The sequence below is a fragment of the Hippopotamus amphibius genome, chromosome X, assembly GCF_030028045.1.
Source record: "Hippopotamus amphibius kiboko isolate mHipAmp2 chromosome X, mHipAmp2.hap2, whole genome shotgun sequence".
NCBI classification, from domain to species: Eukaryota; Metazoa; Chordata; class Mammalia; order Artiodactyla; family Hippopotamidae; genus Hippopotamus; species Hippopotamus amphibius.
The window spans coordinates 1,979,500-2,007,189 of NC_080203.1; the positions used below are offsets into that span (position 1 = coordinate 1,979,500).

The following is a 27,690-nucleotide window of genomic DNA, read 5'->3' on the forward strand; positions in this document are numbered from 1 at the left end:
ACTCAAAACAAAACCAAACCAAAAGGATGTGGGACTGAAAAGCCGGAGTCAAAGATGACACCACAGGGTTTGGCCTGAACAACTTAAAGAGTTTCCACTAATTGAGCTGAAGAAGCCTGAAGAGGGATGTGGTTTAGGAGCGAATGTCAGGTATCCAATCGGTTGGCGCAGTCAATTTCCGTCTTGTGTTGTTTCATTTCTTGAAGTGGGGGATGTCTTCTGCTTTGGAAATCGACTGTGTTTAGGGTTCAACAGTGTCAGTCAGTCAATTTTTCTTGTGTTCATAACAGCTTTAGTTTTGCAATAAAAACTAAACCACCATTTTCTAACTTTTCAGACAAAGCAGCCTTGGGAACACCCAAGGAAAAAGCCATCTCCTGTCGGCGCAGGCCCTCAGGAGAGTCCATGGAACCCATGAAGCTGCTAAGTATGGGATTTCTGCTGTGCTCTCTGACTTGCCTCTTGTTGGAAACTGTCGCTTCCTCTCGATCACCTTTATCTGACTTCGGAATAGAAGACCAGGATGGATTGAAACCACGCTCAATGGGTGTGTTTGCTGTTACGATGAATGTTCCTATCTTCTTAAGACGTAAGATTCCTGTCCCAGGTCAGGAAAGACTGATTTCATATTTAACAATAATGTTTGCAGGAAAGCAAAGTATTTCTGGTTTGGTTCAATTTAGTTCAACAAGCCCGAACCCTCTAATTCATTTGCTGAATGACATGGATTAGGAGTTCACAGATGGCAGCCAAAGCCATAGGTGTCAACCTTCTGTGATCTATGACAAATGCTCTCTGAGGACAAAGGGATAATTAAAGTAGTTTGTGGGGAGGGGTCAGGAAGGACTTGAGAAAGGGAGCAAAATTTAAGCTAAAGCTTAAATTTCCTCGGCTTAGGAAGGTGTATCGTGGGGAGTGGTGAACCCTCCTGACTTCACGCCACAGACGCTTTTGTTTGCCTCGCCTCTTCCCCTGATCAGAAGACTCCCTCTGAAGTTCCTTCTGCCAGCTTCCCCAGCCTCCTTGTCCTCCTCTGGGTACTCCTGGGGCAGGCGGCCACCTCCTTTCTCTTCACGAGACACTAAACCTCCAGAACAGCCTCTAGGCAACAGCAGAGCAGCTATTAAGTCACACTCCTCGCTCACAAAGGAGACCTGCAAACAAGCTGTAGGTGATCTGGGGATCCCCTTTTTTCCAAAAATGTATTCCTTTAACCTCTTAGCACAGCAAAGTTGTTAGGAATATGGGCCCTGGGCAGCTATAAGAATGTGAAATTTGGGACAACTATTTGAACTTGAACCAGGGTTCGAATCCCAACTTGATCACTTACTTGGCCTGTCCTCAGTGAACATCTATGCTCTTCCTGCAGAAACTTCCAGGTCCTGGCTGAGCAACTTCAGGGATTACCTGTGGGATCTCATCAGGAGCTCCGTCCCTCCAGCAGCCATTTTTGCTTTTCTTATCACTTCAGCAATAATGGGCACCCTCTGCTACCTCACGTAAGCTGCTGGGGGAGAGTGAGGAGACGGGGAACTCAGGGGAAGTTTTGATGAAGGTGATTGTGGCAAGTCTATATGACCCCTTTTGAAAACGTCTCCTCCATGTTCTCTTTTTTTCTCCAGTCTGCTCCATCCATTTCCAACCACTGAGAGATTACGTTTAAAGACCAGTGTTTGCAACTGATTTTTTTTTCTCACTTCATTAACTCCTAATTATCCTCCCCTTTGGTTTAGGAACTATACATGGAAAACATATGATTAACTCTTTTCAATTGCCTGAAAACTTACTGAAATATTTATTATTAAATCATATGAAGCCAAAGAGATTCCTGAAATAGCAAACAAAATACTTAAGCTTAGCTAGAAAAGCCGGAATTTCATTAATTCAATCAGTATTTACCAAGAGATGACCACTTGCCTGTCTCTGTCCTAATTACTAGAGACAGAGAAATAAAGCAATTGAATAATTACAACTTGCTGGGTCAGGGCTATGGTGGGAGACAGAGTCCAAGTGGGGAAACCTATGAAAGGGTGTGAGCAAATTAAAAAGGCTTTCTGTAGTGAAGGGCTGTTCAAACTGCAGAATCTAATAAAGCAGCTGAGGTGAAAGATCAGATGAAGGGTGTGGCATCCCCACCTAAGGCACCTGATAACCTCAAAACGACCACAGATCAACAACCATGTCTAGGAAACAACCTTGGATGTGGTTCCTGGCACATAGAACTGACTGGAGCCAAACAGAACTAAGTGAGACATTCGTTGTTTGAGCCATAAAACAGTATTCAGACCTCTGATGGGCCATGAGAAGGACGTGGGCCCTAGGAGGGCCTGCTCCACAACACTTGCTTCAGATGCAGCCACAGAGAATGGTGGACTGGAGGAGCTTCCTGGAGGATGGGCCACAGGCCAAGGAGCTCGTCCTTGTAGGAGGAAGAGCTGGGCCTGACCAATGTCTGACCAGCATGATTCCAGAATTACTACAGAGCAGGGACTGCTGTCAGCCTCCCAGTCTTCCTCTTTTCAAAAGGGAGTGTTTATGGGGGTTGCCCTCTTCCTGCTCTATCATGGGGGGGGCGGGGGGGCAGGGTGGAGATCAAGGGCACATGGCCTATTTCGGTTCAAAGTCCTTAACGGAGAAGAGCCACACCCAGACTTGAGACAATCAGATACTCTGGAAGCAGATCGTGAGGCCGGAGTGTGGTGTGCAGGGTATTATCAGGGATCAACGCCTGTGGGGGCAGGGGCAGCAAGGGAGAAGCCAAATAGCATGGCAAGCCCAGCAAGGCCTCAGGTGACCCCTTCAAAGTTGTCCCCCTTTTGTGAGCACACCTCAATCAGCTGCTGGACCTTGGCCGCCCCAAGAAGTACAGGCTATGCATTCACCAACCCTGTTCCTTCTTCCCAAGAATAGAGGAAGACTGCATTTCGCAACTAAAGAAGCCAGGACTCAAGTCAAGATACATTTGATTCAGTATCTTTTAAATCACTGTTGCTCAAACTCTGGCCAGCAGACCAGTTGCATCAGAAACATCTGAGGCATCAGTGAAACATGCACGCTTGGGGGGGCTTCTGTGAAGAAAGGCAGGTGACATACCGAGAGAAATATTTCCTTCTTTGAGTAAATGGCTCAGCCTGGGGAGAAAAACCAATAAACCCTTGCTGGGAACAAGCAAAGACAGTAAGAGCAAAACAAAAAATAAAAAGATATGGAAAACAGGATCCGAAAAGCTGGCACTCTTAAACAGAATTGAACAAAGACTAGTGAAAGTAAGATTAGAGAAAAAAATGATAGATGCAGGAGACATAGAATTAATTTTTTGGTAGAAAACAATCAAAATAATACAACAGAAAAAAAAACCTTCAAGGCATAAATTTTTAAATGTTGCAGAAATAAAGGAAGGTTTGAGTCTCTAGTCATAGGGGGTGCATTAAGTCCCAGGAAAAATTGGCACTTGCGACTGGGCACATCAAAGACTGAATAACACTTGCATGTCACAGTAAGGATTGCAAACAGTTTCTCTGTGTGTGTTTATTCACCCTCTATAACCATTAGCGGTGGCTCTAAGGAAGGCTTACGTTGTTGCAGAAATTGGTCCATCGAGAAACCAAGCACCACACTCAGAGGGTTGGCGAACTCAGGTTTATTAAGCTGGCGGCACCAGACGAGCTAACGCTCCAAAGTTCTGGGCCCCAAACTCAAGGTGAGCTTTACTTTTATAGTCACATGTTTACAGAGTTCACTGTGCACGGGTTCACTGGTCCGGGAGGATCCCACATGCCGCGGAGCAACTAAGCCCATGTGCCACAACTACTGAGCCCACACGCTCTAGAGCCCTCGAGCCACAGCTACTGAGCCCATGCACTGCGACTACTGAAGCCCACATGCCTAGAGCCCGTGCTCCACAGCATGAGAAGCCACTGCAACGAAGAGAAGCCTGCGCACCGCAATGAAGAGTAGCCCCCACTCACCACAACTAGAGAAAGCTGCTGCGCAGCGACAAAGACCCAACACAGCCAATAAGTAAACAATAAAATAAATCTTAAAAAAAAAACAGAAGAAAAACTATCTGATCCTACTTCTAGTCTACCTCTACCTCCAATCCCACACTCTTACTTTCTCAAGTCATGAAAGCATTTTTGCGATATGAAATTACTTGGTTCATGTTAAGAGAAGAAGCTGTCCAAAATCCTATCTTGAAAAAGGTGATGTAACTATAAAGTAACTAACTCTGTGCAGACCAAGACAGTGTACTGGAATTTAAACTCAGTTCAGCAGTCATCATTTTCTCTTCCTTTCCCAGTATTCTCATAGGTGAACCGGTCCAATGAAGTAATAGAAGATTCAGTTGGGCGAACATAGTGCTTGGCTTGCTGGATTCCAAGAGAGTGGAGAGTGTAGTATTTGGGTACAATGAGGAAGTATCTATCAGGTACAATTAAATTGTCTTCTATCTTAAACTATCTTTGCCTTTATTTTCTCCTTTAAAACATACAGTTGAAAAAGTGATAATAGACTTATCACTGTTTTAATTATAAAATAATACATACTTATTGCAAAAAAATTTCATAAAATATAAAAGAAGAAAAAGTACCCATAATTCTAGCACCCAGAAATAAACATTGTTTGCATCTTGGTGTATCTCCTTTGAAATGTTTTTCTATGCTTATACTACTAGTTTTCTAAAGTTTGTTCTCTGAAACAAGAGTTCTATTTTAATAAACGTTATGAGACAATAAGGCTTTACAGCCAATTAAGTTGGAGAGATGCTGAATTAAACAAATTTAAACATATTTCTTTGCTCCAGGACTTCTAAGAGCATTTCACAGGCTAATATGAATCTCCACAAAAGGGTATAATATGAATACCCTTTTCCATTTCCCAAATGAATTTAAACATGGGCTTTTTTTGTGGACTATACTATGCTCTTTGAGAAATGCTGACATGCATATACTATCATGGAAAGTCACTCACGTACTTTTTCTTTCACCAAACTATCATATTATGCTATTTTGCAGCCTACTTTTCCCTTTCACTGTATGACATATTGTGGCTGTCTTTCCATGTCAGTAAGTGTCACATAGTATTCCTTGTGGTGGATTCGACAGAAGTCATTTAAGCATCCCCCATATAATAATAATTTAGGGTGTTCCTACTTGTTCAGTATTATAAATGTAATGCAGGTGATGGTTTTACACGTTATTCATTTGCTTTCCCCTTTGCTGTTCTGAGTTTGAAATCACTCACTCCGTGGACACTATGGAACAGCTCCTGTTCTGGGCAGGTAACAAAACAAACACCAAGCCTGGCTTGGGTGGAAGCCACAGCAGGGCCAGGGGCTGAGATGAGAGTATGAATGAGGCACAGTAAGGCCTGGTGGGCCTCGGAAAGGATCTGGGGTCTACTGGGAGCCAACAGAAAACGGGGAGCAGAGAAGGGATGTCCTTTAATGGATGTTTTTTAAAAGCTCATTTCAGTTGCCACATTGAGAAGGTCAGAACAGGGAGACCAGCCAGGAGGTTTATCAAAATCCAGATGAGAGACAGTTTCATTGGGACCAGGGTGGGGATCGGTGGAGTTGCAGGAAGTGTCAGAATCTGGACAGAGGGTAAAGGGAGAGCATCAGGATTCGATTATGGGTTGGGTGAGGTGTGGGAAAGAGGGAGGCTTCGAGGATACCTCCCGGACTTTGGGCCTAAGCACGTGCAGGGATGGGGTTAGGAAGTTACTGCCTGAAAAATGCAAAGAGAAATAAGGACGTTCTCATTGATATGGAGGTGAGATCCACGCCCCCCCCCCCACACGCCACATGGCAGGAGGAGACCATACTGTGATCAAATTTGAACTGACAGTTTAACTTATCAGCTTTCACTAACCTTTAAATCAGATTGGACATTTACTTGAATTTTCCCCCACTCGTCAGCATGTGGGAGCTGGGGAGGGGAGCCCAAGTAATAATAAAAAGAAGCGCTGCATGCTTACACGTATCTTTCTATCTCGCCCAGGTTGTTCCTTAAGACAGGTTGCTGAACGCGGAATTGTCGGCTCACAGGCTGTGAACACGCTCTAGCCTCGCACTGGTCCACTCAAGGCGCACTGCCCTCCCTCCTCCTACTCTCTTGAACAGTGCATGGCTTTCTTCGTTTTCTTTATATTTTTGCCAGCTGTGTTTGGCGATATATTATTTAATTTTGTGTGGCAATATAGTATTTAATTTTGCTTGTATTTTAAAAATTCCTGAAGTATCCCTAGGCTTGGTGCCCCAGAATTTTTAAGCTTCTTTTTTGAAATGTAACATACCTACAGAAAAGAGCACAAGTCAGAGGTGTACAGCTTAGAGACCTCCCATAAAGTGGACAAATGCACCTCCTTCTCCCCGTCCAAGTCGCCAGCCCCTTCTCATCCCCAGCGTAATCCCCATCCTGTCTCCTCACACCAAAGCCTGGCCTGTTTTTAAACTTTATAAAAACTAAATTCTACGCATGCATTCTTCTGTGATTTTCTTCCTTTCTGTTTTGAGATTCATCCATGTGGATGCCTGTAGCTGTAGTGAGCCCATTTTCACCCAGTTGTGTGAACAGACCTCTACTCATTTACACCACCGACTGCAGAGGGACACGTATTGTTTCTGTCTTTTTTATTCGAAATATGACTGCACATCTCATAGTGTACAAGTGCATGAGTTCCTCTGAAGACTGTCACCCTGTGATTGACCTTCTGAGTCAAAGGCACCAATTATTGAATACATCCCATATCCTTGAAAAGATGCAACATCACCACTCTTCTAATTTTTTGCCAATCTGGTGGATAAGAAATGGTATCTTATTGTTTTCTTACTGTGCATTTCCCTGATAACTGATGCGATTGAAGACCTTTTCATGTGTTTATAGGACATTTGTCTTTCTCTTCTATGAATTTTGCCCATTTTTCTAATTTTAGTTTCATTTATTCCTCATTGATCAGTAGGAATTCTTTCTATACTCAGTATATAAATATTTTGTAGGCTATAGATGTGGAAAATACCTTCCATCAGTTTGATGATTGTATTTTCATTCTCGATATGACATATTTTGATCAGCGGAAGTGCTTATTTTAATGTAGCGCGATTTGGCAATCATTTTCCTCTGTGTTAGTGCTTTTGGTGTCTGTTTAAGGAGTTCTTTTCTACCACAAAGTCATAAAGGATGTCTCCTGTATCGTCTTTGAAAAGTTTTATAGTTTTGCCTTTCACCTTGAAGTCCTTCAGATACTCAGAGTAAATTTTTGTATGGTGTGAGGTAAAGTCTAATTTCATTTTTTAAAAACATTGTGAAAAACTATATTTTTCCAGTCGTGAACTTCGGACTAAATTTCGGTGCCTCAAGTCAGTTCTAGGAATGAGAAAAGCAGATAGCTGCAATAAATTCCAAGAGGCAATAAATTCCGAGGAGCAAAGCCTGATTCTGAGCACTGAGCACCCTGAACTGGAACCAGCCGACCAGAAAAATGCATGGGAATGTTGAAAAAAAGACCAGCTGTATGACCATGCATCCTCTGAGTCAGCCAACTTGCCCTCCCAGTACTTTTCCACCCTGAGCTTTGCCCCGATAAAAACTTTAACTTCATTTTGCTCGAGGACTCCCTCTCTCTGAAGTTCTCCAACAGCAATAATTTAGAGAGCGTGTTTGCCTTCACCTGTAATCAGGCATGGTTTCTGTTTTGACCCTGTGGATCTGCAGTCACCCTTACTGCAAACATGTCCTTTCCCTACTCTCTGCAGTGCCTCTTGTTATGTCACCATTTCTCATCTCTCTTCTGTTCCAATGGTCTATTTCTGGGCCTATACCACACTCTCCTAATTAACATAGCTTTGTTATAGGTCTTGCAATCTAGAAGGCAGGTCCCCCCACATTGTTCTTCTAGACTGCTTTGGCAATTCTTGTTCTTTGCAAGTCCACACATATTTTAAAATTAGATTATAAGTTTCACAAAACCTATCCCAGGAGTGGGACTGCCGGCTCAGAGGGTAGATGCATATTCAATTTTAAGAGATAATGCAAAACTGCTCTCCTAAATAGTACTGCCAACTTCAGACTCTCAGCAGCAATGTTGAAGAACTCATATGGACTCACATCTTCTCCAACACTTGATATTGTTAGACTTCTAAATTTTTGAGAATTGAGTGGAGGTGCAGTGGTATTTCACTGTGGTCTGATCACTAATGAGGTTGAACATCTGTTCATATGTTTATTGTTCATGTGTGTTTCTCCATCTGTGAAGTGCTTTTTCGTGTTTTTTACTCATTTATCTGCTGGATTGTTTGTGTTTTTCTTATTAATTTGTAGACCTTTATATATTCATAATAGGAATTCTTCATCAGTTGTGTGTATTGAAAATATTTTCTGCAAAACCATATCTTGTCTTTTTTGCTTTTTAGTTTGTCTTTTGATGAGTAAAAGTTCTAAATGCTGAAGTCAAACTGATCAATATTGTTTTATAGTCAATGGTTTGTCTGCATTGTTTAAGAAATCTTTATCTAAAAGTCTAAAAGTTCTTTGCTGATGTTTTCTGTCAAGAGCTTTAAAGTTGTGTTTTTGACACAGAAGTCCTTAATCATCTGGAACAGATTTTTTTTCTGCATGGAGGAGGGTTCCAGGTTCATCTCTTTAAATATAAATAACTATTTTCCAGCTTTGGTTAATGAAAAGTCCCTCTTTACTTACCTAACATGGCAGCTGTATCATATACCACAGTTATGCACATGCCAGGGTGCGTTTTTGCATTTTCTAACCTATCTCTTTGCTCAATTAATCTATCCCTGCACCAGTATATCCCACTGTCTTAATTTCAATAGCTCTCTCTCCTCTCTCTCTCTCTCTCTCTCTCTCTCTCTGTCTGTCTCTTTCTGTGTGTGTGTGTGTGTGTGTGTGCGCCTTCTATAGTTCCTGTAGGGTAATCTTGGGGAAGGGAGCCGTCAATCACGTGAGCTCAGCCTCTTAGTAGAGAAAACTGGGTGATCTGGCTGCAGACTCTTGCCGTTGGATTTTCTCTTCTTGGCTATGGGGTACTGGAAGGTCACAATGAGATTACATAGAGTAATGAACTGCTTGTAATACTGCAAGGTTACTCCCTTGGGGTCAAGGGGCCAGGTGTTTATCAGGTTAAGGCGGGTACAGATCGTGGCCAGCCCTGAGCTCTGTAAGCACAGTAAATGTTTGTTTTGTTCAGAAAGTCTTTCGTCCTTTAAGCTGCTGTTCTAACGCCACGAAGGTGTTAGGTCCTAAGGAATTCTGCTCTAGGATTCGGAAGGAATGTTGACTCTCTTTGCTTCCACTGATCTGTCAATTTTTTCGTGGCATTAACAGTAGGAGATGTAGCCTAAGACAAGCAACAACAGTTAGCTGTTGGAGGCAATCGGGTCTTCCATCGTTGAACTACAGATAAACATGTAAATGACAGGATACCAGCAGCACAGGAGCCTTAGAAGGCCTTTTGTCAACGTCCTGTGCCCGCAACGATTTGAGGGTAGAGCCTGGAGTCGGAGCGGCGGCCGTCGCAGCCCTCCGATGCTCCCCTGCCATTCCCACGAATTCGGCCCGGGTGTGGGTGGAGCGCTCAACCCGCCCCAGGCTGGCGGTCCTCTGTGTTTTTCCCTACCACCCCTCTGGGATTCAGCCGCAGGCGCCTCGGCGGGAGCAGCGCCTCCTTCCGGCCCTCAGGTGCGCAGCGCCCGGGACCCGCGCGGCCCAGGGGGCGAGGGAGGCGGGTTCAGGGGCGGGGCGGGGCGGGGCGGGGGCGGAGCTCCTCCCCCGCGCGCTCGGCGCGCCGCCTGCGGGGTGGTGACGGCCCGGCCGTGCCGCGTCCCAACCGCCTCCGCTGCCTCCGCCGCCTCCGCGCCGCAGGCCCGGGGCCCTCCCGCTCCAGGCCCTGCCCGGCCCCGCGTCCCCGCTCCAGCAAGATGACGCTGAAGGCGAGCGAGGGCGAGGGTGGGGGCGGCATGCGCACGGCGCTCTCAGACCTCTACCTGGAGCACTTGCTGCAGAAGCGCAGCCGGCCCGAGGTGAGCTGCCCCCGGCCCCGGCGCGGGATGCGGGCCCGTCCCCGTCTCTAGGCCTCGCCGCCCGCCGCCCTGGCCTCGGGGGTCCTGTCCCCGGGGTGCCGGCCACGGCGGGCGGCGGGGTTCGTGCGGGACTCCGGGCGCGGTGGCGCCTCTAGGCGGGAATGGGGAGAGGCCGCGGCCTCGACCGAGAGCTGATTAAGGTCAAGGGAAACTTCTTCGTGGACGGAAGTCAGGGTCACAGAAAGACTTTAAGGAACAGATCCAGAAAGTAGGACTGCTTGGCGGTTGTGTCAGCAGAAAGGGTTGTAAAAGCCAACGCTGGCCCTAAAGTGCTCACTCACCGTCCCTGTGCATTTAGGCAGGGCCCCTGGTGCTGCGGTGCGCACGGGTGAACCCCTGTGTCTGTCTGTGGGCAGACGATCAGTCTGAGGTAATTCTGCCCCCCAGATTCCCGTGATGGCCCATAAGTAGCTAGTCACCTCGATCCTCAGAGATGCCCAGAGGGGAGGGTTGATCATTTTCTTCTCTCTCATACTTCTGGGTGTGGTGACGACCCAGCAAGGTAAATTGTCGCTCAGGGTCTCTCCCAGATGGGCACAGCCACCAGGATGCTCGCTCACTCACTCAGCTGAACGCTGGGCTCTGTCTCAATGGCAGCCATCAGCCAGCACCAGCCAGCGGCCCCTCCAGGTCCCCTGGCCTTCTCACAGCGTGGTGGCCAGGTTCCGAGGAAGGAGGTCCACAGAGACACAGATAGACAGAGAGAGGGCCAGGCAGAGGCTGTCTTGTCTTTGATAACTCAGCCTCAGAACACACAGTGTGAATCTTTTTCCTATACTACAGGGTCTTCCACGGCAGGGCTGTTTCACACTTTTTACATTTTAAATGCCTGATAAGTCAGTTCTCAGAAATGTTTGCTGAATTAATAAGTGACTTAAGAGGTGGACATGCGATTCAGTGTAGCATCACAAGCGAGGTTAGATGCTGTATCTGCAGTGTGCTTTCTGCTTCACTGCATCGCCTCTCCTTTGTGCTGCACTCAGGTCGCAGCGTTCACACCTGTCTGTCATTGCAAATCAGGATCGCAATGCCTAGGCTTACGTGAGCGCCGGCAGGAACACATGGGGAAGACACTGGTTATTCAGATGACAAGACAAAAGTGGAAGTTGTGCACCAGCATGTACACCAGGAGGGAATCAGGCTCTGAAACTACTTGGTTCCTCATAAACCTGGACATGTGATTTTTTTTTTTTATTCCCCACAGTCAGCTCACTTGGCTGAGCCTTAACTCACCGCCCCGCCCCCCTCCAAAAAAAACCCCACCTCTCTTTATTAAATTTTCTTTTGGCAGCTTTATTGAGGTTTACACAGCATACGTATAATTCATGAATTTGATTGTGTGGTTCAGTGACATCTGACAGCCATCACCGTAATCGTAATGTACAAAGTTCCCTGATGGTCCTTTAGGGTCATTCCGCCCATCCCTGGAAACCCGGAAACCACCCTGGCAACATCTGGAAAATACTGTCACTTTGCCTTTTTGAGACTCTCTTATACATGGACTCCAACTACGTGCAGGCTTTTCTGTCTTGCTCCTTTCACTTAGCACAAGCTGATCATCACCTGTACCTCAGTACCCAGACCCTCTGTAGACCTGTCTGCTCCTGGTAGGGAGGCTGGAGAGGTTGTGTGCAGTTTTGAAAAGAGGCCCTGGCACTGCGCGCTGAGTAAACAGCAGCTTTTGTGGAGCCGTGAGTTGACCCGGTCTTCTGCTTAGGCAGTTTGTGTGAGTGTGTGAAAGGATTTGAAGGTGGAAGAAGAAGACTTGGTGAAGCTGTGAGTGCAAAGCAGCCATGTCTGCACGTGACGAGGGGCGGCCTGACCCCACGAACCTGCTGACTCTCGTTTCCTAAGCTCCACCTTCCCTCTGGGGCTCTTAGTGGTCTCTGCTGCCAGCCCTGGGCTCTGCTTCTCCCTTGCTGCCCAAGTTCCCTGTGCCTTTGGTTTCTCTTCTCCGTAAAACGGACCAGCTTAGAGGGTTGTGATGACACTGACCTGACGTGATGCCTGTCCAGCAGTAATAGCACGTTTTGCTGTCCTAGCAAGAACCAGGAAAATTGTAAGGAAGTTGTTGGCTTTAAAGGAATTCATAAACTCATGCTGCCAAAGGCTTCATTTAGGGAGATTGCTTTCTGTAAAAGTTCTAAAGACTGGAAACCCATACTTAGGTATACATTTTCTTCCTTGGAGAAACATTTTATGAGCTCTCTCTGACCTTGTTCTTTATTGCAATCCCTTAGTGCACATAAAAATGGTTGTAAAATTCCTACTTTTCTCTTCAGTCCTGTTTGAAGTAGCCCTTCTCCCATGACGTGAAGCAATAGGCTGAAAGTCCCTGAAAGTTCACTTGGGCGTGTCCCACGCAGAAAATGACCTGAGGTATAAGTCAGGCTCTAGGTGAGCTTCCAATCAGAAGAGCTGTCTGTGGGCTCCCGGGCGGGGAGACCAGGATGTCATTGGTAAATAGCGCTCCAAGCAGGGGACATGCAGGCCTGATGGGGGTCTTGAGACATTGCAAAATGTCCCCTGAGGCAAGGGAGATGAAATCAGCTGACATTTCATCGATTGCAGAGATTTTTTTCCTGTAAACAGTGAGTTGCTGAAATCTTTCACTGTTGCTAAAAAAGCAGGACTCTGGGAGGAGGGGAAGTGACCCCAGGGGTGGGAAACGGGAAGAAAAGCTCTGAATAAGGGAACCAGAATACAACTTTTGTAACATGGAATTTTCTTTTCTGAGTCTTCACTTTTCCATTTTTCCTTCACATAGAGAAATACACATGAGCAAAGTACATATGCATTTGCACCTGAAACAGCTCCTCTGTGACCACGATTCCCTGTCTGCAGAGGTCACCCACCACGGATCGTGTAGCCCTGCAGTGTTTACTATGGAAAAACTTCATGTATCAGTGGACCCGTGCAGTTCAAGCCCATCATGTTCAAGGGTCAACTGTATAGGTTTTTGCTCAAAAGTCACGTGCCCAGCGAGGCCTCCCCTGGACGGCCTGTTTGGAACTGCAGCCCACCTCGCCCCATTTGGGCTTCATTTGCGTCCTAGTTCATTAGGACTGAAGACGGTACTTGCCAGAACATCCTGGCTCGGAGGCACTCCTCTCTCCCTAGCTCTTTCCCTGGCTCTTGTCGTTTCTGGTGAAACAGTGCTCATCTGTTTCTGGTACCTTGAGCCCTTTTGGTTTTCTCACAGTGTTTCTTGTCATCTTTCCCAAAGTGGAGCATGACCTCGGCCAGGCGGGCGGCTGGTGCGGGCAGCTCCCGGGGTCTGTCCTCTCCCACCATCACTTGCCTTCTTGGCCTGGGCCGCCTTCTCAGCCTCCACGTGGAAATAGTTGGCAAAGAGCCTCACAGTAGGCTGAACAAATGTTTGTTCTCTCCTCCATTCGCCGTGACCGGCTCTTAATCGGATTGTTTGGGTGGGAAAGCCAACTTTGGTTGCCCCTGCTTGGGTCACCCCCACCACCGCCCACCCACTGCCAAGTTTGTTTTTCATCTCTTTTTTAATCCCAACTTCCTTTGAGCCACTGCCTCTGCCCTTTGAACCCCGCTGCAGATGTTTCCTCCGAAGGGGGTTTCAGAGCACAGGCGTTGCCACCCCAGCAGTTTGTGTGATTAAAGGCCGCGAGGCTGCAGAGCAAAGGGCGGGGAGTGGGGTGGGGAGGATGGTGATGGTTTCAGCATCGCTCTTGTCACTTACCAGTCACGTGGTCGTGGGGCTGGTAAGGACTCAGAAATGGTCCAGCAACAAAGTAAACAGAACAAACAAAATATTTGTAATACATTGGAATGAATGTATCACCAGCTGTGGAAACGGGAAGAGTTCGAGTGGTTCAGGGGCAGGGCAGGTGCCATTTCTTCGAGGCTGGATGTGGGCCGGCTGAACTCTGTGGATGTGTCCTGCTCTTGGTGTGGTCTCACACCCACGGCTGTGGTCTAGGAAGCACCTTTGCTCCATGTGCGTCTGTCTGTCTAGCCCCGCTCCTGGGATTGTCTGTGGCCAGGGGTGCAGGGGCCTGGTTGAGGGAGTTTCCTGCATGTCAGGTGCCGTCGAGGAGAGGCCGGCCCCATCTTGCTGAGCAGTCAGGGAAGCCTCGCTGTTGTGAGTTGGTTCTTTGGTTGCCATGTTGGAGGTTTCGTTTATCTTACTCAACATTTGTAGCTTCTGGGTGAGCGTGATAGTGGCTCTGAGTCACCGTGAAGGGGGATGTCTTAATGGATAAGCACAGCTAAGAGACCAGCCTTTGGGATGGGAAGTCTGGAACTGTCCTGGGCGCGGTGTGTCCTGTCTCTGGCAAGCTTTGCTGAGTCCTTAATTTAAAGGCTGACGTGTTAAAAGCAATCTGTGTCACAGCGTGAGTGGGGAGCTGACGAAGGGAGGGCGCCGCTTTATCTGCGTGTTGCAGGCACGCAATCGTGCAGGCGTCCGCCCCTCGCAAAGGTCACTTTGTCTTCAGTGAAGGGAGACTTCTGAATCTGTCATTGTAGCCAGGGGCCCACCACGTCTGGAAACACAGCTGAATCGGCATGAATGGTTTATTGATGGCACTTTACAGCACATGATAAAATAATCTATGTTTTCGGACTTTATGGCCACCTGTACCTGCTGTGGTTACTCACACAGATGAATGGTAGATGCTGATAAATCCAGAGGGTTAATTTGTGAGTTTGGTTTTCAGCTTTCTCAGCCCCACAGTTACTAGTGAAAAAAGATTTGTAAGTCAGGATCAAGGAACGTCCTAAGTTTTATTTCATGCTTTGAGGCCAGCAATTTGAGGTTTGAGCTCTTTGTCTATTTGAGTAGTCATTCAGTTGGTGACCCTTGAATTCCTCATTCTGTACATTCAGTCTTTTAACACACACACATGGTAAAAATATGCAAGTAGTACAGATGCTTGATTTGAGAGAAAGAATTCTTCCTTCCAACTGGACGCTGCTTTTCCTCTGGTTTTCTTGAGTCTCCTTAGAGAGCTGTATGATGTCATCCCCTTTAAATGGGTCTGGGCCAGTAGCTCCCTAGCTTTGAAGAGTTTTAACCACATGGTTCCAGGTCGTCGTGGGCAATGCTTTGAGGAACTATTTGGTTACTGTGTGTTGTGGCCCCTTACTTTCCCATCCCAGAGTCTGAAATCTGATCCTGTATCCTGCTGATTTCTCGAGGATTGGTTGTTGCCTCTGCCCGTTCTTTGGTACTGTGCTCTCTTAGTGCTACTTGCCAGCCATTTTGCTAGGTCTTTTACATAATAACGTCAGCTGTGCTCTACTACAAGCTCAAAAATAGTACAGGGTCAAAACCATGGACTTGACATTGGTATGACGTGTTCATGTCTTTTGCCCGTTTTCTGGTTAGATTGTTTGCCCTTTATGGGCCCCGCTGTTGGTACCAAGTATGAGAACTCTTTGTCTAGCCCTCCGCCCTGATGATTGTGTCCTGTATTTTTTTTCTAAAAAGTTTTGTAGTTTTACGTTTTACATTTTAGTCCATGATCCATTTTGAAAGGTCTGAGGTCTAGTTCAGTGTTTCTTTTCCGCAGCATCATTTGTTGAGAAGACTACCCTTCCTCCATTGAAAAGGCGTATCTGTGTGGATCTGTTTCTGGGCTCTCTACTCTGTTGCACTGATCTTTGTGTCTCTCCCTCTACCAGACCACACCGTCTGGATTATTTGTAACTGTATAAATCTTGAAAGCACAGAGACTCATTCCCTCTACTTTCTTCCTTTTCAGAAGTGTCTTAGATGTTTAAGGGCCTGTGCCTTTACATCATGTACGCGTCGTCCAGAGGTGCTTTTCATGTAACCTACAGGGCCTGGCTCGGTGAAGCCACTCGTGCGTAAGAACTAACACCCCGGGTGCAGGAGGATGCACAGCTCACACTTCGCTTTCCTCCCAGGACGCAGTGGACGCCGAGCTGGAGAGCATGTGTGCATCTGCGGGGGGGCAGGTTCCACACGGCTGGGTCTTCTGGTTGTCACTAAACGAAACAAGATAAAGCAGAACTTTAAATTCTGCATTTGTTCCTTCATCAGGTTTGCCTCTCACTGTGCTCAGAGGGTTGATAGCCCTTCCGCTCATATCTTTTCTGTCGCGTGTGTGGACCTTAATGTTGTCAGGGTGCTGACGTTGACCGTCTGTTCTTTAACTGTCATTGTTTCGTGACTTGCTGTAGGTAGATTCTAGAAAGGGAAAGTCTGTAAAGGTTTATTCCGCTCCTTGCTTCTCCCTGACCTTGTTCGAGATGGCAAGGCGCCAACTCAGTTCTTATTTTCTCAGCCCCTTTTGCAGCTTGGGATGGCCACGCCATGTTCCGCAGTTCTGGCGGATGAGACATGACCAGATGTCCGCTGGGGAAGTTCTGGGACAGATGCCACTGGCCTGGCCCGTCTTCCTGCCTTGGAAGTGAAGCTGCAGGTTGGGTGGGCACCTTTTTGGGAGGTGTTCTTCTCCGAGGTCCGAGCCCCAGCCCATTGTGCCCTGTGGAGTGGTGCAGTCCTCCCCGGCCAGTCCTCCTGTGTGCGCCTGCCCGGCTTTGCTGTCTTCCGGAAAATTTTTGAAATCTCTCATCCCTGATGACTTCCTTTTTTCGTCTGTGGGTTTCTGTGTACCCTCCCCCTCTTTGGTCTCATTTAAACAGGGTCCAGGCTACACGCAAGTACTTCGGCTGCCAGCTTGAACCTGAATCACAATCACTTAGGAAAATTCTATCTTGCCAGAATAGAAAGCGTTGTACTTTCTAGGTCTTTAGGAATAACAGCCTTTCGTTTGCCTCTTTAGAAATTAATTTGAAATGAATACAATTTCCTTCTCACCCCCTTCTCTAGTACCCAGTTCCTCCCTGTTGTTCATGTTTCCTTCTAGAAGCAAATGTGAAGATATTCTTATCTTTCACTGTTTATGCTGATGGTAACATACCTTTCCTCCTTCAGCATGCGTGGCGCTGGCTAGGGTTCTTTTTATAATTTTGTGGTTAAATTTACATACAGTGAAACGCACTGGATGAGTTTTAACAAATGTGTACACCTGTGCAACCCCAGCCCTGGTCACAGTTTGGAACATTACCACTCCAGAAGGTTCTCTCATGCCCCTACCTAGTGTACCCCTTCCCATTCCATGAGAGGCAACCAGTTGTAAATGTTTTTTTTACTGTAGTTTTGCTTGTTCTGAAACCTCACGAATGGTCTCATCTACTGTGTGCTCTTTTGCATAAAGTTTCTTTCACTCAGCATCGTGGTTCTGAGATTCATCCCTGTGTTGGAAGTTTAGCATTCCCACTGGCCACGTCTGGGCATTTCCAACATCTGTCTTTTTTGGTGTAGCCTCCCTAGTGGGTGTGGACTGGTATCCCATGGCTTTAGTTTGTATTTCCCTGATTACAGTCATGTTGAGCATTTTTCATGTGCTTATTGGTTCTTCCTATGCCTTCTTCTGTTTTGTGTGTGTGTGTGTGTGTGTGTGTGTGTATCTTTATTTGTTTATTTTTATTTATTGACTGCGTTGGGTCTTCGCTGCTGCGCACGGGCTTTCTCTAGTTGTGACAAGCAGGGGCTACTCTTCATGGTGGTGCACAAGCTTCTCATTGCGGTGGCTTCTTTTGTGGCGGAGCACAGGCTCTAGGTGCATGGGTTTCAGTAGTTGTAGCATGCAGGCTCAGTAGTTGTGGCTCTCAGGCTCTAGAGCGCGGGCTCAGTAGTTGTGGTGCACAGGCTTAGTTGCTCTGTGGTATGTGGGCTCTTCCCAGAGCAGGGCTCAAACCCGTGTCCCCTGCATTGGCAGGCGGGTTCATACCCACTGCGCCCCCAGGGGGGCCTCCTGGGCCTTCCTTAGTGACGAGTCTGTGCAAATGTTTTGTCCATGTTTTCACTGCTCGTCATGCTGTTATTGAGTGATGAGACTTCTTGACGTGTTTTGGGTGCAGGTCTGTGTGAGGTGTACTCAGGCTGTGCCAGTCCTCTCTGGTTCCTTAATTGTCTTTGGGGAGAATTGTTTAGTTTTGATGAGATCAGTTTGCTTTCATAATTACTGCTCTCTGTGTGTGCTAAACCTTTGCCTATCTCACTGGACTTTCTCGACAAACAGATATTCTTAACTTGAATGGATTTATATTTTCAGTTTTCATTTTATAGTTAGGATCTTTTATATATATATATAGTTTTCTGCCTGCTCCCAGGTTTTGAAGATGTGCTATGCTTTCTTCTCAAAGCTTGGTTGTTGTACCTTTCTTGTTTGGAGCTGCCGTCCATCTGGAACTAGTTTTGTGTGTAAAGTGATGTGGGGATCAACATTCCCTTTGCCTGTGCAGGGTTGACCCAACACCATGGATTACAAAATCCATCCTTCTGCGTGTCCTCCTGCCAAGGCCACAGGCGTTAAATTACTTCAGATTTATAATGAAGAGGTCTTCTAAGAGTATACTTTGTGCCGCTTTGCTGTCTTCCTGGTTGGGGTCAAGGGGTCACAGCCAGTGAGTCATCTCAGGCTGACGGGGTGGCCACTTGGATAAATAACGCTTCACCTCGAGTCTAATGCACTTGGCTGCCAGACTTAGGAGATACGTGTTGGTTTGCAGAGCCTTTGGGGTTTGAGAGGGGCAGCAACCCCCCAGTGGTGACCTCAGCCGCTTGCTTCATACACTGCTCTGCTGTTTTGACCCGACAGGCTGTGTCGCCCCAGCTGAGCGCCATGACCGAGGACATGTACACTAACGGGCCCGCCGCCCCGGGGAGCCCCGCCCGGGCACAGGGCCAGGAGGCGCGGAAGGTGCGGCTCATCCAGTTCGAGAAGGTCACCGAGGAGCCCATGGTAATCCGTCCTCCTCGCCACCGCAGCCTCCTCGGGGTGGGTCTCCTGCCCCTGCCAGTTGAGGACACCCTGGGTGGAGACAGAAAGTATTTCTCCCAAGAGGTCACCTTAAGTTGTCCTAAAGATCAGCTCAGAAAGAGCTCACGGTCAAGCGTGCTGTGCCATCTGTCCTGCAGGGAATCACCCTGAAGCTGAACGAGAAGCATTCGTGTACGGTGGCCAGGATCCTGCACGGCGGCATGGTTCACAGGCAAGGTACGGGCGGACCGGCGCTGCCTGCAGGGACTCATCCTTCACTCCCTGCTCAAGGTTGAGTGACACGAGGCTTATGAGGTTCACGATGGGGAGCACTTGTGTGTGTGCCAGGAGACGTTCTGTAGCGTAATGCCCGGTTCTTTAGAATGAGCATTCTTCTACACTCACCCGTGCCAGGGCTCTTCCAGTTAGCTACCATTTGAGCAATTACTATGTGCAACCCCTTGCCTTAGCCTGTGAATACATGGCAGTGAAGAAGGCAGAGCATCTCTGCCTGCTGGGGCTGCCAGTTCACCTGAGAAAATAGGGACTCCCCTGGCAGTCCAGTGGTTAGGACTCGGCGCTCTCACGGCAGGGGGCCCAGGTTCAATCCCTGATCGGGGAACTAAGATCCCGCAAGCCACGTGGCATGGCCAAAAAACAAAGTAAAAGAAAAGAATAAAAATAAACAAACTGAGAAAATAGATATTAACAAATAATTAGAAGTAACTGTTGTGTCTCCTTCATGTGACGCTGCCGTCAATTTGCAGACGCGTCATTTAGTAAAAGTGCTTTTCTGTGTATCAAGGGTAGCACAAAGGGAGCCACTCTTCACAAAGAATCTAAACAGTGATTAACTTTACCACTTGGTAGCTTTCGGACATTTTAGCTAAACAACAGAGAAACATCAGGCTTGCTGGTGACTGCAGAGAGCCAAGTTCTCCTCTTTCTTGTTCCTTGGAGTGTGTACAGCTGTGTCATAGACCCCGGAGATCAGGGCCAAGTGCTTTTATTCTGCAGTTGGAGTCCCGAGGTCAAGGAGGATGAGAGAGTCTTAAACTGTCAAGGGCTTGTCTTGATAGGTCCCTGAAGGCTACGGAGAGAACATTCCCGTCTCTCATGGTGGAATGCTTTCAACCCTGTGTGTTTTACACAGTCTATTCTACAACATGCTCTAGATCATGGTTTCTTTTCTGTGGCGTTTTGACTTCTGTTGACACCTCTCGTGTGAACGTTTGTTCTTTTGTTCATAGGCTCCCTTCACGTCGGGGATGAGATCCTAGAAATCAACGGCACGAACGTGACTAATCACTCAGTAGATCAGCTGCAGAAGGCCATGGTGGGTGTCCCCTCCGCCCTTGTGTTCGTGAAGCGTGGCCCCACATTGCTGTCCGTGCACCCCGTGTTTCTGTGAAAGTGTTTATACCTCATTGAAGGGCCTCTTGCCACTGCTAATCTTTATACTGTGCAAGAATGACAGCTCTCTGTTTTCATTTAGTAAACATCTAAAACAAGGCAAATGACCCAGAGTGTCTTTGGGAAGAAGCCCAAGCACTGCCACAACTAGAGAGGGCCTGCGCGCAGAAGGAAGACCCAGCACAGCCAAAAATAAGATAAATGTTTTTTAAAAAAAAAGAAAGAAAAAATGTATGGCCAATGAGCTCTTGAAAAGTGCTCAATTTTGGTTATGGTAATAAAATTACCAAATAAAGCAACCATGAAATACTTTCCACCCATCAGACTGGCAGAAATTGAAAACGAATGTTAACAGTTAATTCGGACATCTCGTATACTCCTGGTGAGAGTGGAATCTTCTTTAGGAAAGTAATTTGAGGATAGCACCGACCTGGAAGCAAGTCACAGAGTGACGCATAGAGTGTAATCCCATTTTTGTTAAAACAAACAACAAAAACACGTTTGAGTCTGTGTGTAAATATTTGGTGTGAGAGGCGTGTGGACGTATGGCTGCCAGGGTTCAGTGTAAGTGCCTCTTGCTGGTTATTCTTTGTCCCCGTGTTGTCACGCTGGTTTATGGGGCACGTGACACTGTCTTGCTACAGGGTTTCAAAGGGTACAGTAGAGGTGGCTGTTGGAAAACAAACGCATGGGACTCTGGGAGGGGGAAAACGACTTAATGAAACTCCCAGTCACCCAGGTTTGTTTTACTTAACCATTTTCTTTCACCTTTCTTTTTTCATAGAAAGAAACCAAAGGAATGATCTCATTAAAAGTAATTCCCAACCAGCAAAATCGGCTTCCTGCACTGCAGGTAAGTGGTACCATTTTCTCTCTTGGGATGATGACAGGATTCAGGCCCAGTATTCTTTGAATTTGAGTGAAATGATGTGGTCATAACTGACAGCTTCTGTGGCGGAGTAGGTCGTGGGGTCAAGGGAACACGCGTCTGAAACACGTGTCAGACAGCTCAGCCCCATGAGCCCCACACTGCACTTGCCTCCCTGCTCTTCCGTCAGCGCTGACCCTGCTGATTTGCAGCAGAAGTTTGCACTGGCGTGGGCTGAGGCCGCATCCCTGGCCTTCTTTTCCAGATGTTCATGAGAGCACAGTTTGACTATGATCCCAAAAAGGACAGCCTCATCCCCTGCAAGGAGGCAGGGCTGAAGTTCGTCACCGGGGATGTCATCCAGATCATCAACAAGGATGACAGCAACTGGTGGCAGGGGCGGGTGGACGGCTCCTCCCAGGAGTCAGCGGGCCTCATCCCCTCCCCCGAGCTGCAGGAGTGGTGAGCTGCCGTCACAGACAACTGCTCAGCTTCGGAAATCTGGGCAGGGTGGCGGGCGGTGGGGGGCAGAGATGCCTCGATGAGCATGACTGGCGTTACGGGTGAAGGAGCCTGGCTGGCTCTGTCCTTCGTCCTAAGCTTTAAGTCCCTACGTCCCCGCCTCTCCCCGCAGTGCCCTTCTGAGCCGGTATCGTCTGAGTCCTACAGAGAACAGTCAAATTTTAAACATATGTCCTTTATGCAGATTCCTGGTACATAGAAAAAGTACTCCCTGCCCCCAAGGACCAAGTGCTTTCACATCTTGTGCTGGACCTTCCTCTGCAAAGTAACCCCAACTTTTAGAACTAGAGCAACAAAGGAATACAGTGGTGTTCAAACTGTGGGTCGTAACTGGTTAATGAGGTGTGGAATCGACTTAGTAGGTTGCAGAGACTATTTCTTCTAAAAATGACCTTGAATAGAAATAGTAGAATATATTTCATGTAGTAATAGAAGGTACTGTTTTAGGAGAATGTCGTGAGAGGTGTCTGTGGTGTGTGTGTACGTGTGTGTTTGATGTGTAGGTGTCATACCAGGTTGGAACATGCACTGTATTTCTTATGCTAAGTAAGGTCATGAAAGTTCAGAAACGACTGGACCAGAGAAGGAGAAAGTGAGTTGTTCATGGGTCTTGTTTGGCCTCTGCTGAGGGATGACAGACATGGGCTCCAGGAGAGCAGGGCTGCCTGGCCAAGGTCGCAGAGCTCCCGGTGGCATGTCAGGTGCTCAGTGGACATCTGTCCGCTGCCCTCAGCCCTCGAGAGGCCTTGCGTGGGCGTCCAGGTCCCTCACCACATCCCCCTCCCAGCACGGCCTGACCTTTCTGGAGAGCAGCTGAGGGCAGGGGAGACTGGGGGCACTGAGAGCAGTGCAGAGACAGACGGGAGGTGAGCACGGGCAGGTCTGCAGAGAGGGACACAGAGTGAGTGGCTGGGGACAGAGGAGGACAGGGTCCGGGACAACACACAGGGCAGGAGGCAGATGGGTCTGGGGGTTTCGTGTAGAAGGAACAGCACAGGCAGATGACCCCGGGGCTTTTAAACAAAGAAGCCACCCGTGTCTTCCGCCATCTCTTCGCTCCAGGCGAGTGGCAAGCGGGGCTCAGTCTGCTCCGAGCGAGGCTCCAAGCTGCAGTCCGTTCGGGAAGAAGAAGAAGTACAAAGACAAGTACCTGGCCAAGCACAGTGCAAGTATGCTCCCCACCTCCCCGGCCTCCCCGCTGCTCCGAGCCTCCCTGACCATGTCTGCGGTCAGTGCGTGTACAGGAAGGCTGCTCGTCGTTCTCACCCCCAGGGAGCCAACCCAACAGCCTTCCAGACCTTTCTCAGTACAGCAGTGCCATCAGTATGACCCGCTGCAGGGTCTAAGCAGCCCCACGCAGGGGCCTGTTTTCCTTAGAACTAATTCTGACTTTGTTCTTTACCTGCCATGGTTGCAAGTATCTTAACATTACAAATGGGTTCAAGCAGATTGTCGATAACAAATGAGTGGTGTCTCTGCAGAGCGAGCAGAGGGTCGTGGGCAGGGGAGCAGCGTCAGGGGGTACCGGGGAGGTGACGGAAGCGGCGTGTGCCGGGCGCTGGGGCCGAGGGGCACGTCAGGTAACGAACTGTAGGGAAGAAGGTGGAGAGGGTGGGGGCCAAAAGATTAGACAAAATTCGAGTCCAAAGAACTGACCGATAGCCATGTTGAGTGCAGGTGGTGGGGGGCTGGGAAAACCAAAGAGTAGACCCCAAGGAGGGTCATCCACCATCTGGGTCGCCCCTGCCGGCGTCCGGGCCTGTGCAGCTGGTTGCAGCCTTCGCTGTGTGCCCAGCTCTGGCATGAACTTGGCTTGCTTTTCTTTGTCTATAGTTTTTGACCAGTTGGATGTTGTTTCTTACGAAGAAGTTGTTCGGCTCCCCGCGTTCAAGAGGAAGACCCTGGTGCTCATAGGTATCTTGTCATTGCTTTGCTCCTTAGAGTACATTTCAGTTCTTATTTCCCTGCCTGCAGTACGTAACCTCCCTCGCCCTCTCTCTCCAAAAAAAAAAAGAAACAAACAAAAAAAGGCAGCAAGGAAGAAAAGGAAATGAGAAGTCAGGTGTCTTGGGTCCTCCATATGGAGCAGATAGAAAGAGCTTTCTGAGTCCTTACCAGGACTCACCTGGGTTCACGTTACAAGAGAAGGTAAACCTGACCTGTTTTCAGCAACTAATTATTTTAGCTTGTCCATCTGACCAGCAGTAGGGGTGCTCCAGGCCTGTGCTTCCGGATCCTCTGGAAAAGGATTCAGGGCTCTTTGAAATGGAGCAGGTTCTGGGCTCACCTTCCTGTCTTTAGAGTGAAAACATTGGTTGGTTAGAGGATCTGCATTATGGTTCTGTTTGAATTTCCAGTACAAGTCAGTTCCATTAATTTTGGAGAGTCCAGTATGACACATATCCTTCAAAAATATACAGAAAATGTCATGTGGTACCAGCTCCTCTGCAGAAATGACAGTTGTGTTCCGAATCCTAACTGCGACCCCAGGGCCTGAAGCCCCCGGTCCTCCTGAGCCCAGCCCAGAAGCCACGCAACTCACTTTCCCTTGCTGCTGATCTCGGGCTCTGAGAGATGAAAACGCGCATCCCACTTCTCTTCCTGTCCCCACCTTCTCGTCTCCATGCAGGAGCCAGCGGGGTGGGCCGCAGCCACATCAAGAGCGCCCTGCTCAGCCACAGCCCGGACAAGTTTGCATACCCCGCCCCATGTGAGTAGCTCGGGGGCCTTGAGGACACGACACTGTCTGTCTTTCTCTTTGTGATTTTTTTTTTCCGGCTGCGCCACACGGCTTATGAGGTCTTAGTTCCCTAACCAGGGATTGAACCCGGGCCCCAGCAGTGAAAGTGCCAAGTCCTAACCAGTGGACCGCCAGGGAATTCCCTTCTTTGTGATTAAAAAAAAAAAAAATTTGATTATAAGAAAAGACAATTTGGAAACTGTTTGTCTCCATAAGAGCAGTGGTCAACATTTTTATCCTGCTTTAAAAGATTAAACAAATAATGTTATTAAAAACTTATATTACTTTTTTCATTTTACTTTATATTGTAAACATTTTCTCATATGCCTAAATCACTCTGAGAACTCCCTTCCAGTCCATTGAGTGGCTAAGGAAATTACAGGATGGCCACCGATTTCCATGAAATGTTTTCTCAATCACAGTGGCGCTCAGGAAGGCCCACGCGACCCCAGCAGCTGTTGTAGGAGAAGAATCAGGCTAGCTTCCATCACTTCCATTCCCAGGAGTGAATCTGTGTAGAAAGCTGGATTCTGAACTCGATATTAGTGTTTGTTTATTCCTTGCTTCTCCATTTTGCCTTTAAGGACATAGTGACACACTGGGGTCAGAAAGCAGAAGGCCTTGGAGGTAGAAATAACCACAACAGTCCCATCATTCGTCTGTTAGAATGAGCAGTGAGTTAGAGAGCGTTGAGAGGTGTGGCTAACTCAGGTCAAAGAAGGGTCATCATTTTATAAGATGTAAGGGGGTTGCGTCTCAGGCTACAGCATCTGTAGCACATTTTACTCAGAGGACCATTGACATGAGTAATAGTAAATGTTGTGACTTAAGGACATTCCAACATTTAACAACGTGAATGTAAAGCAAACCAAAGTACTCTTCTTTCCAAAGAATGAAAAGGAGCCTTTCAGTGTTTGAGAGATGTGACTTCATAAAGGGAGGAGGATGGTGGGAACAGGGGACTTCCTGGCCCGCTTCATTTCCCAGAGTCAGCCCCTCAGGGTCCTGTGCAAGAAACCCTTCCATTAAACTCCCTGCACTAAACGCAGCTGGGGTGGCGGTGGCGACACCAGGGTCTGAGCCCTCGGGAGCAGGGAGGGTCCGAGTTGCTCAGGGATTTAAGTTCTCATGCGCAGATACGACACGGCCGGCCAAGAAGAGTGAAGAAGACGGGAAGGAGTACCACTTCATCTCCACAGAGGAGATGACACACAGCATCTCTGCCAACGAGTTCTTAGAGTTTGGCAGCTACCAGGGTAACATGTTTGGCACCAAATTTGAAACAGTGCACGAGATTCACAAGCAGGACAAGGTCGCCATCCTTGACATTGAGCCCCAGGTGGGTAGGCATGGAAGGCAGGAGTGGATGGGAGAGGGGTGCTGAAGAGCACAGCTCATGGGAACCTCCAGGGAGTGCAGATCTGCTTCACGTGCTTTCACTGGGGTCACCTGGAGGAAGAAAAGTGGGACCAGAAGTTCTGGAGACAGTGCAGGGCTTGGCGAGGCCTGAAGATGCTGATTGCAAGGTATCTGTCATGACAGCTAACTCCATTTTCTCCCTCTCTTCTTCCTCCCTCCACTGCCTTTTTCCAGACCCTGAAGATTGTTCGGACGGCAGAACTTTCACCCTTCATTGTGTTCATTGCACCTACTGACCAGGGCACTCAGGTGGGAATGAAGGGCCTGCGCGGGGGTGGGGGTGGGGGGCGTGGATGCGGGCCACTCCCCGGACCCAAGAGGACCAAGCCCAAGCATCAGTCCAGTTCGCTGGCCAGAGCACATGTGCCACGCCCGGTCCATTCAGCAGGCAGTTCACCCACTAGCTAGGCCATTGTTCCAGAAGCACATCTCACACGTACAAATGTATCTGTGGGAGAGACTGCAGGCAGGATTGTGTTAGGAATTGGGGATGTTGAAAGAGGTCGTCTGGGAGAGGACTTGACTCGCTGTGCCAGGAGCATGTTACCTAGAGTTTCGTCTTTGGCAAATCTGCTAGAGGGGAAGTGGACTCTCAGTGTACTTTTGTTTCACTGGAAGTCGGGGGAGCATCTTCTCAAACGCCTGAGGGCCATTTGTATCGCCTTTTCTGTGAACTATGAACTACCTGGTCAGGTCCTAAGCTTATTTGCATTGGGTTACTAGCCTCCTTCTATTCATTTCTAGGAACTCTGTGTGAGGGTGCTTAGCCCTCTGTGATACCAGTTGCAGTCCCCCACCCCCAGTTTGGCATGTCTTTTAGTATTTATTGCTACACACACATTTTTAATTGTATGGAGTTAAATGACCAGGGTTAGTTTGAGATCCTGAGAATTGCGGTGTTCCTAAGTCATTGCCTTTCCACGCCTCACCCTCTTTTTGTTCTCAAGCAAGATCTTCATGGCTTTGGGCTTTAAGCACACACTTCAGAGCCAGGCAGTGGTCACAGCAGTCAGGGTTTCCTGGACTGTCCTGGCCTCCTGGGCAGGGCACGTGCAGCCTGCTCCATCTGGGGCCCCGTGCCTCCCCCTCCCCCTCTGTCTCCTCCACAGACGGAAGCCCTGCAGCAGCTGCAGAAGGACTCTGAGGCCATCCGCAGCAAATACGCTCACTACTTTGACCTCTCACTGGTCAATAATGGCGTCGATGACACCCTTAAGAAATTGCAAGCAGCTTTTGACCAAGCGTGCAGTTCTCCGCAGTGGGTGCCTGTCTCCTGGGTTTACTAAGCTTGCAGAATAGGGGGAACCACCACAGGCTCCTGTCCTGCCTTTGGAACGCCATTCCCCCTGCTTTAAGACAAAATAGGATCGCCCCAACTAGCTTTGGGTCAGCTTCCAGCTCTCTGCAGCTATCCTCACGCGGCCAGCGGGTGTCCGTCTTGTTGACGTTTCTGAAGGGCTGGGCTCTGATTTCCCTGACAGATGGGGCCCCATGGATCAGGATTTCAAAAGGATGTCTGGAAATTGGGGGCCAGAAGTACTATCCAAATACAGCTGCTGATCAAAGATGGTGCCCACGGGCAGGAAAAGCAATGGACCCTGTCCCTCTGAAGCCCGCACTCCTTTACCTTCAGTCCCACCGGGCATTTCACTTGTCTTTGCTTTGAAGAAAGCATTTTTAACTGCAACTTTCTAAACTGCCAAAATGAAACAGCTGTGCAATAGATGGTCTGTTCTAGGGAAACCCTCAAAAGCAATAAAAAGTCTTGCTGTGTTAAAATGCCAATGACCTTGTACCTTTTAAGTCT

At 48.1% G+C, this 27,690-nt stretch overlaps 2 protein-coding genes across 2 annotated transcripts; both read left to right on the plus strand.

Annotated features, from left to right (window-relative positions):
- The first annotated feature begins 405 nt into the window (after positions 1-405).
- SMIM9 (small integral membrane protein 9) lies at positions 406-1,503 on the plus strand. The gene is made up of 2 exons (XM_057718870.1): positions 406-547; positions 1,370-1,503. The coding sequence occupies exons 1-2, from the start codon at positions 406-408 to the stop codon at positions 1,501-1,503; spliced, it is 276 nt and encodes a 91-aa protein (XP_057574853.1).
- An 8,308-nt stretch (positions 1,504-9,811) lies between these two features.
- Positions 9,812-27,662, plus strand: MPP1 (MAGUK p55 scaffold protein 1). The gene is made up of 12 exons (XM_057719114.1): positions 9,812-10,036; positions 18,760-18,903; positions 19,080-19,158; positions 20,172-20,257; positions 21,119-21,187; positions 21,468-21,664; positions 22,787-22,893; positions 23,558-23,638; positions 24,354-24,434; positions 25,601-25,803; positions 26,058-26,132; positions 26,993-27,662. Exons 1-12 carry the CDS (start codon positions 9,935-9,937, stop codon positions 27,167-27,169), a joined length of 1,401 nt encoding a protein of 466 aa, XP_057575097.1. The 5' UTR covers positions 9,812-9,934; the 3' UTR covers positions 27,170-27,662.
- Positions 27,663-27,690: the final 28 nt, after the last annotated feature.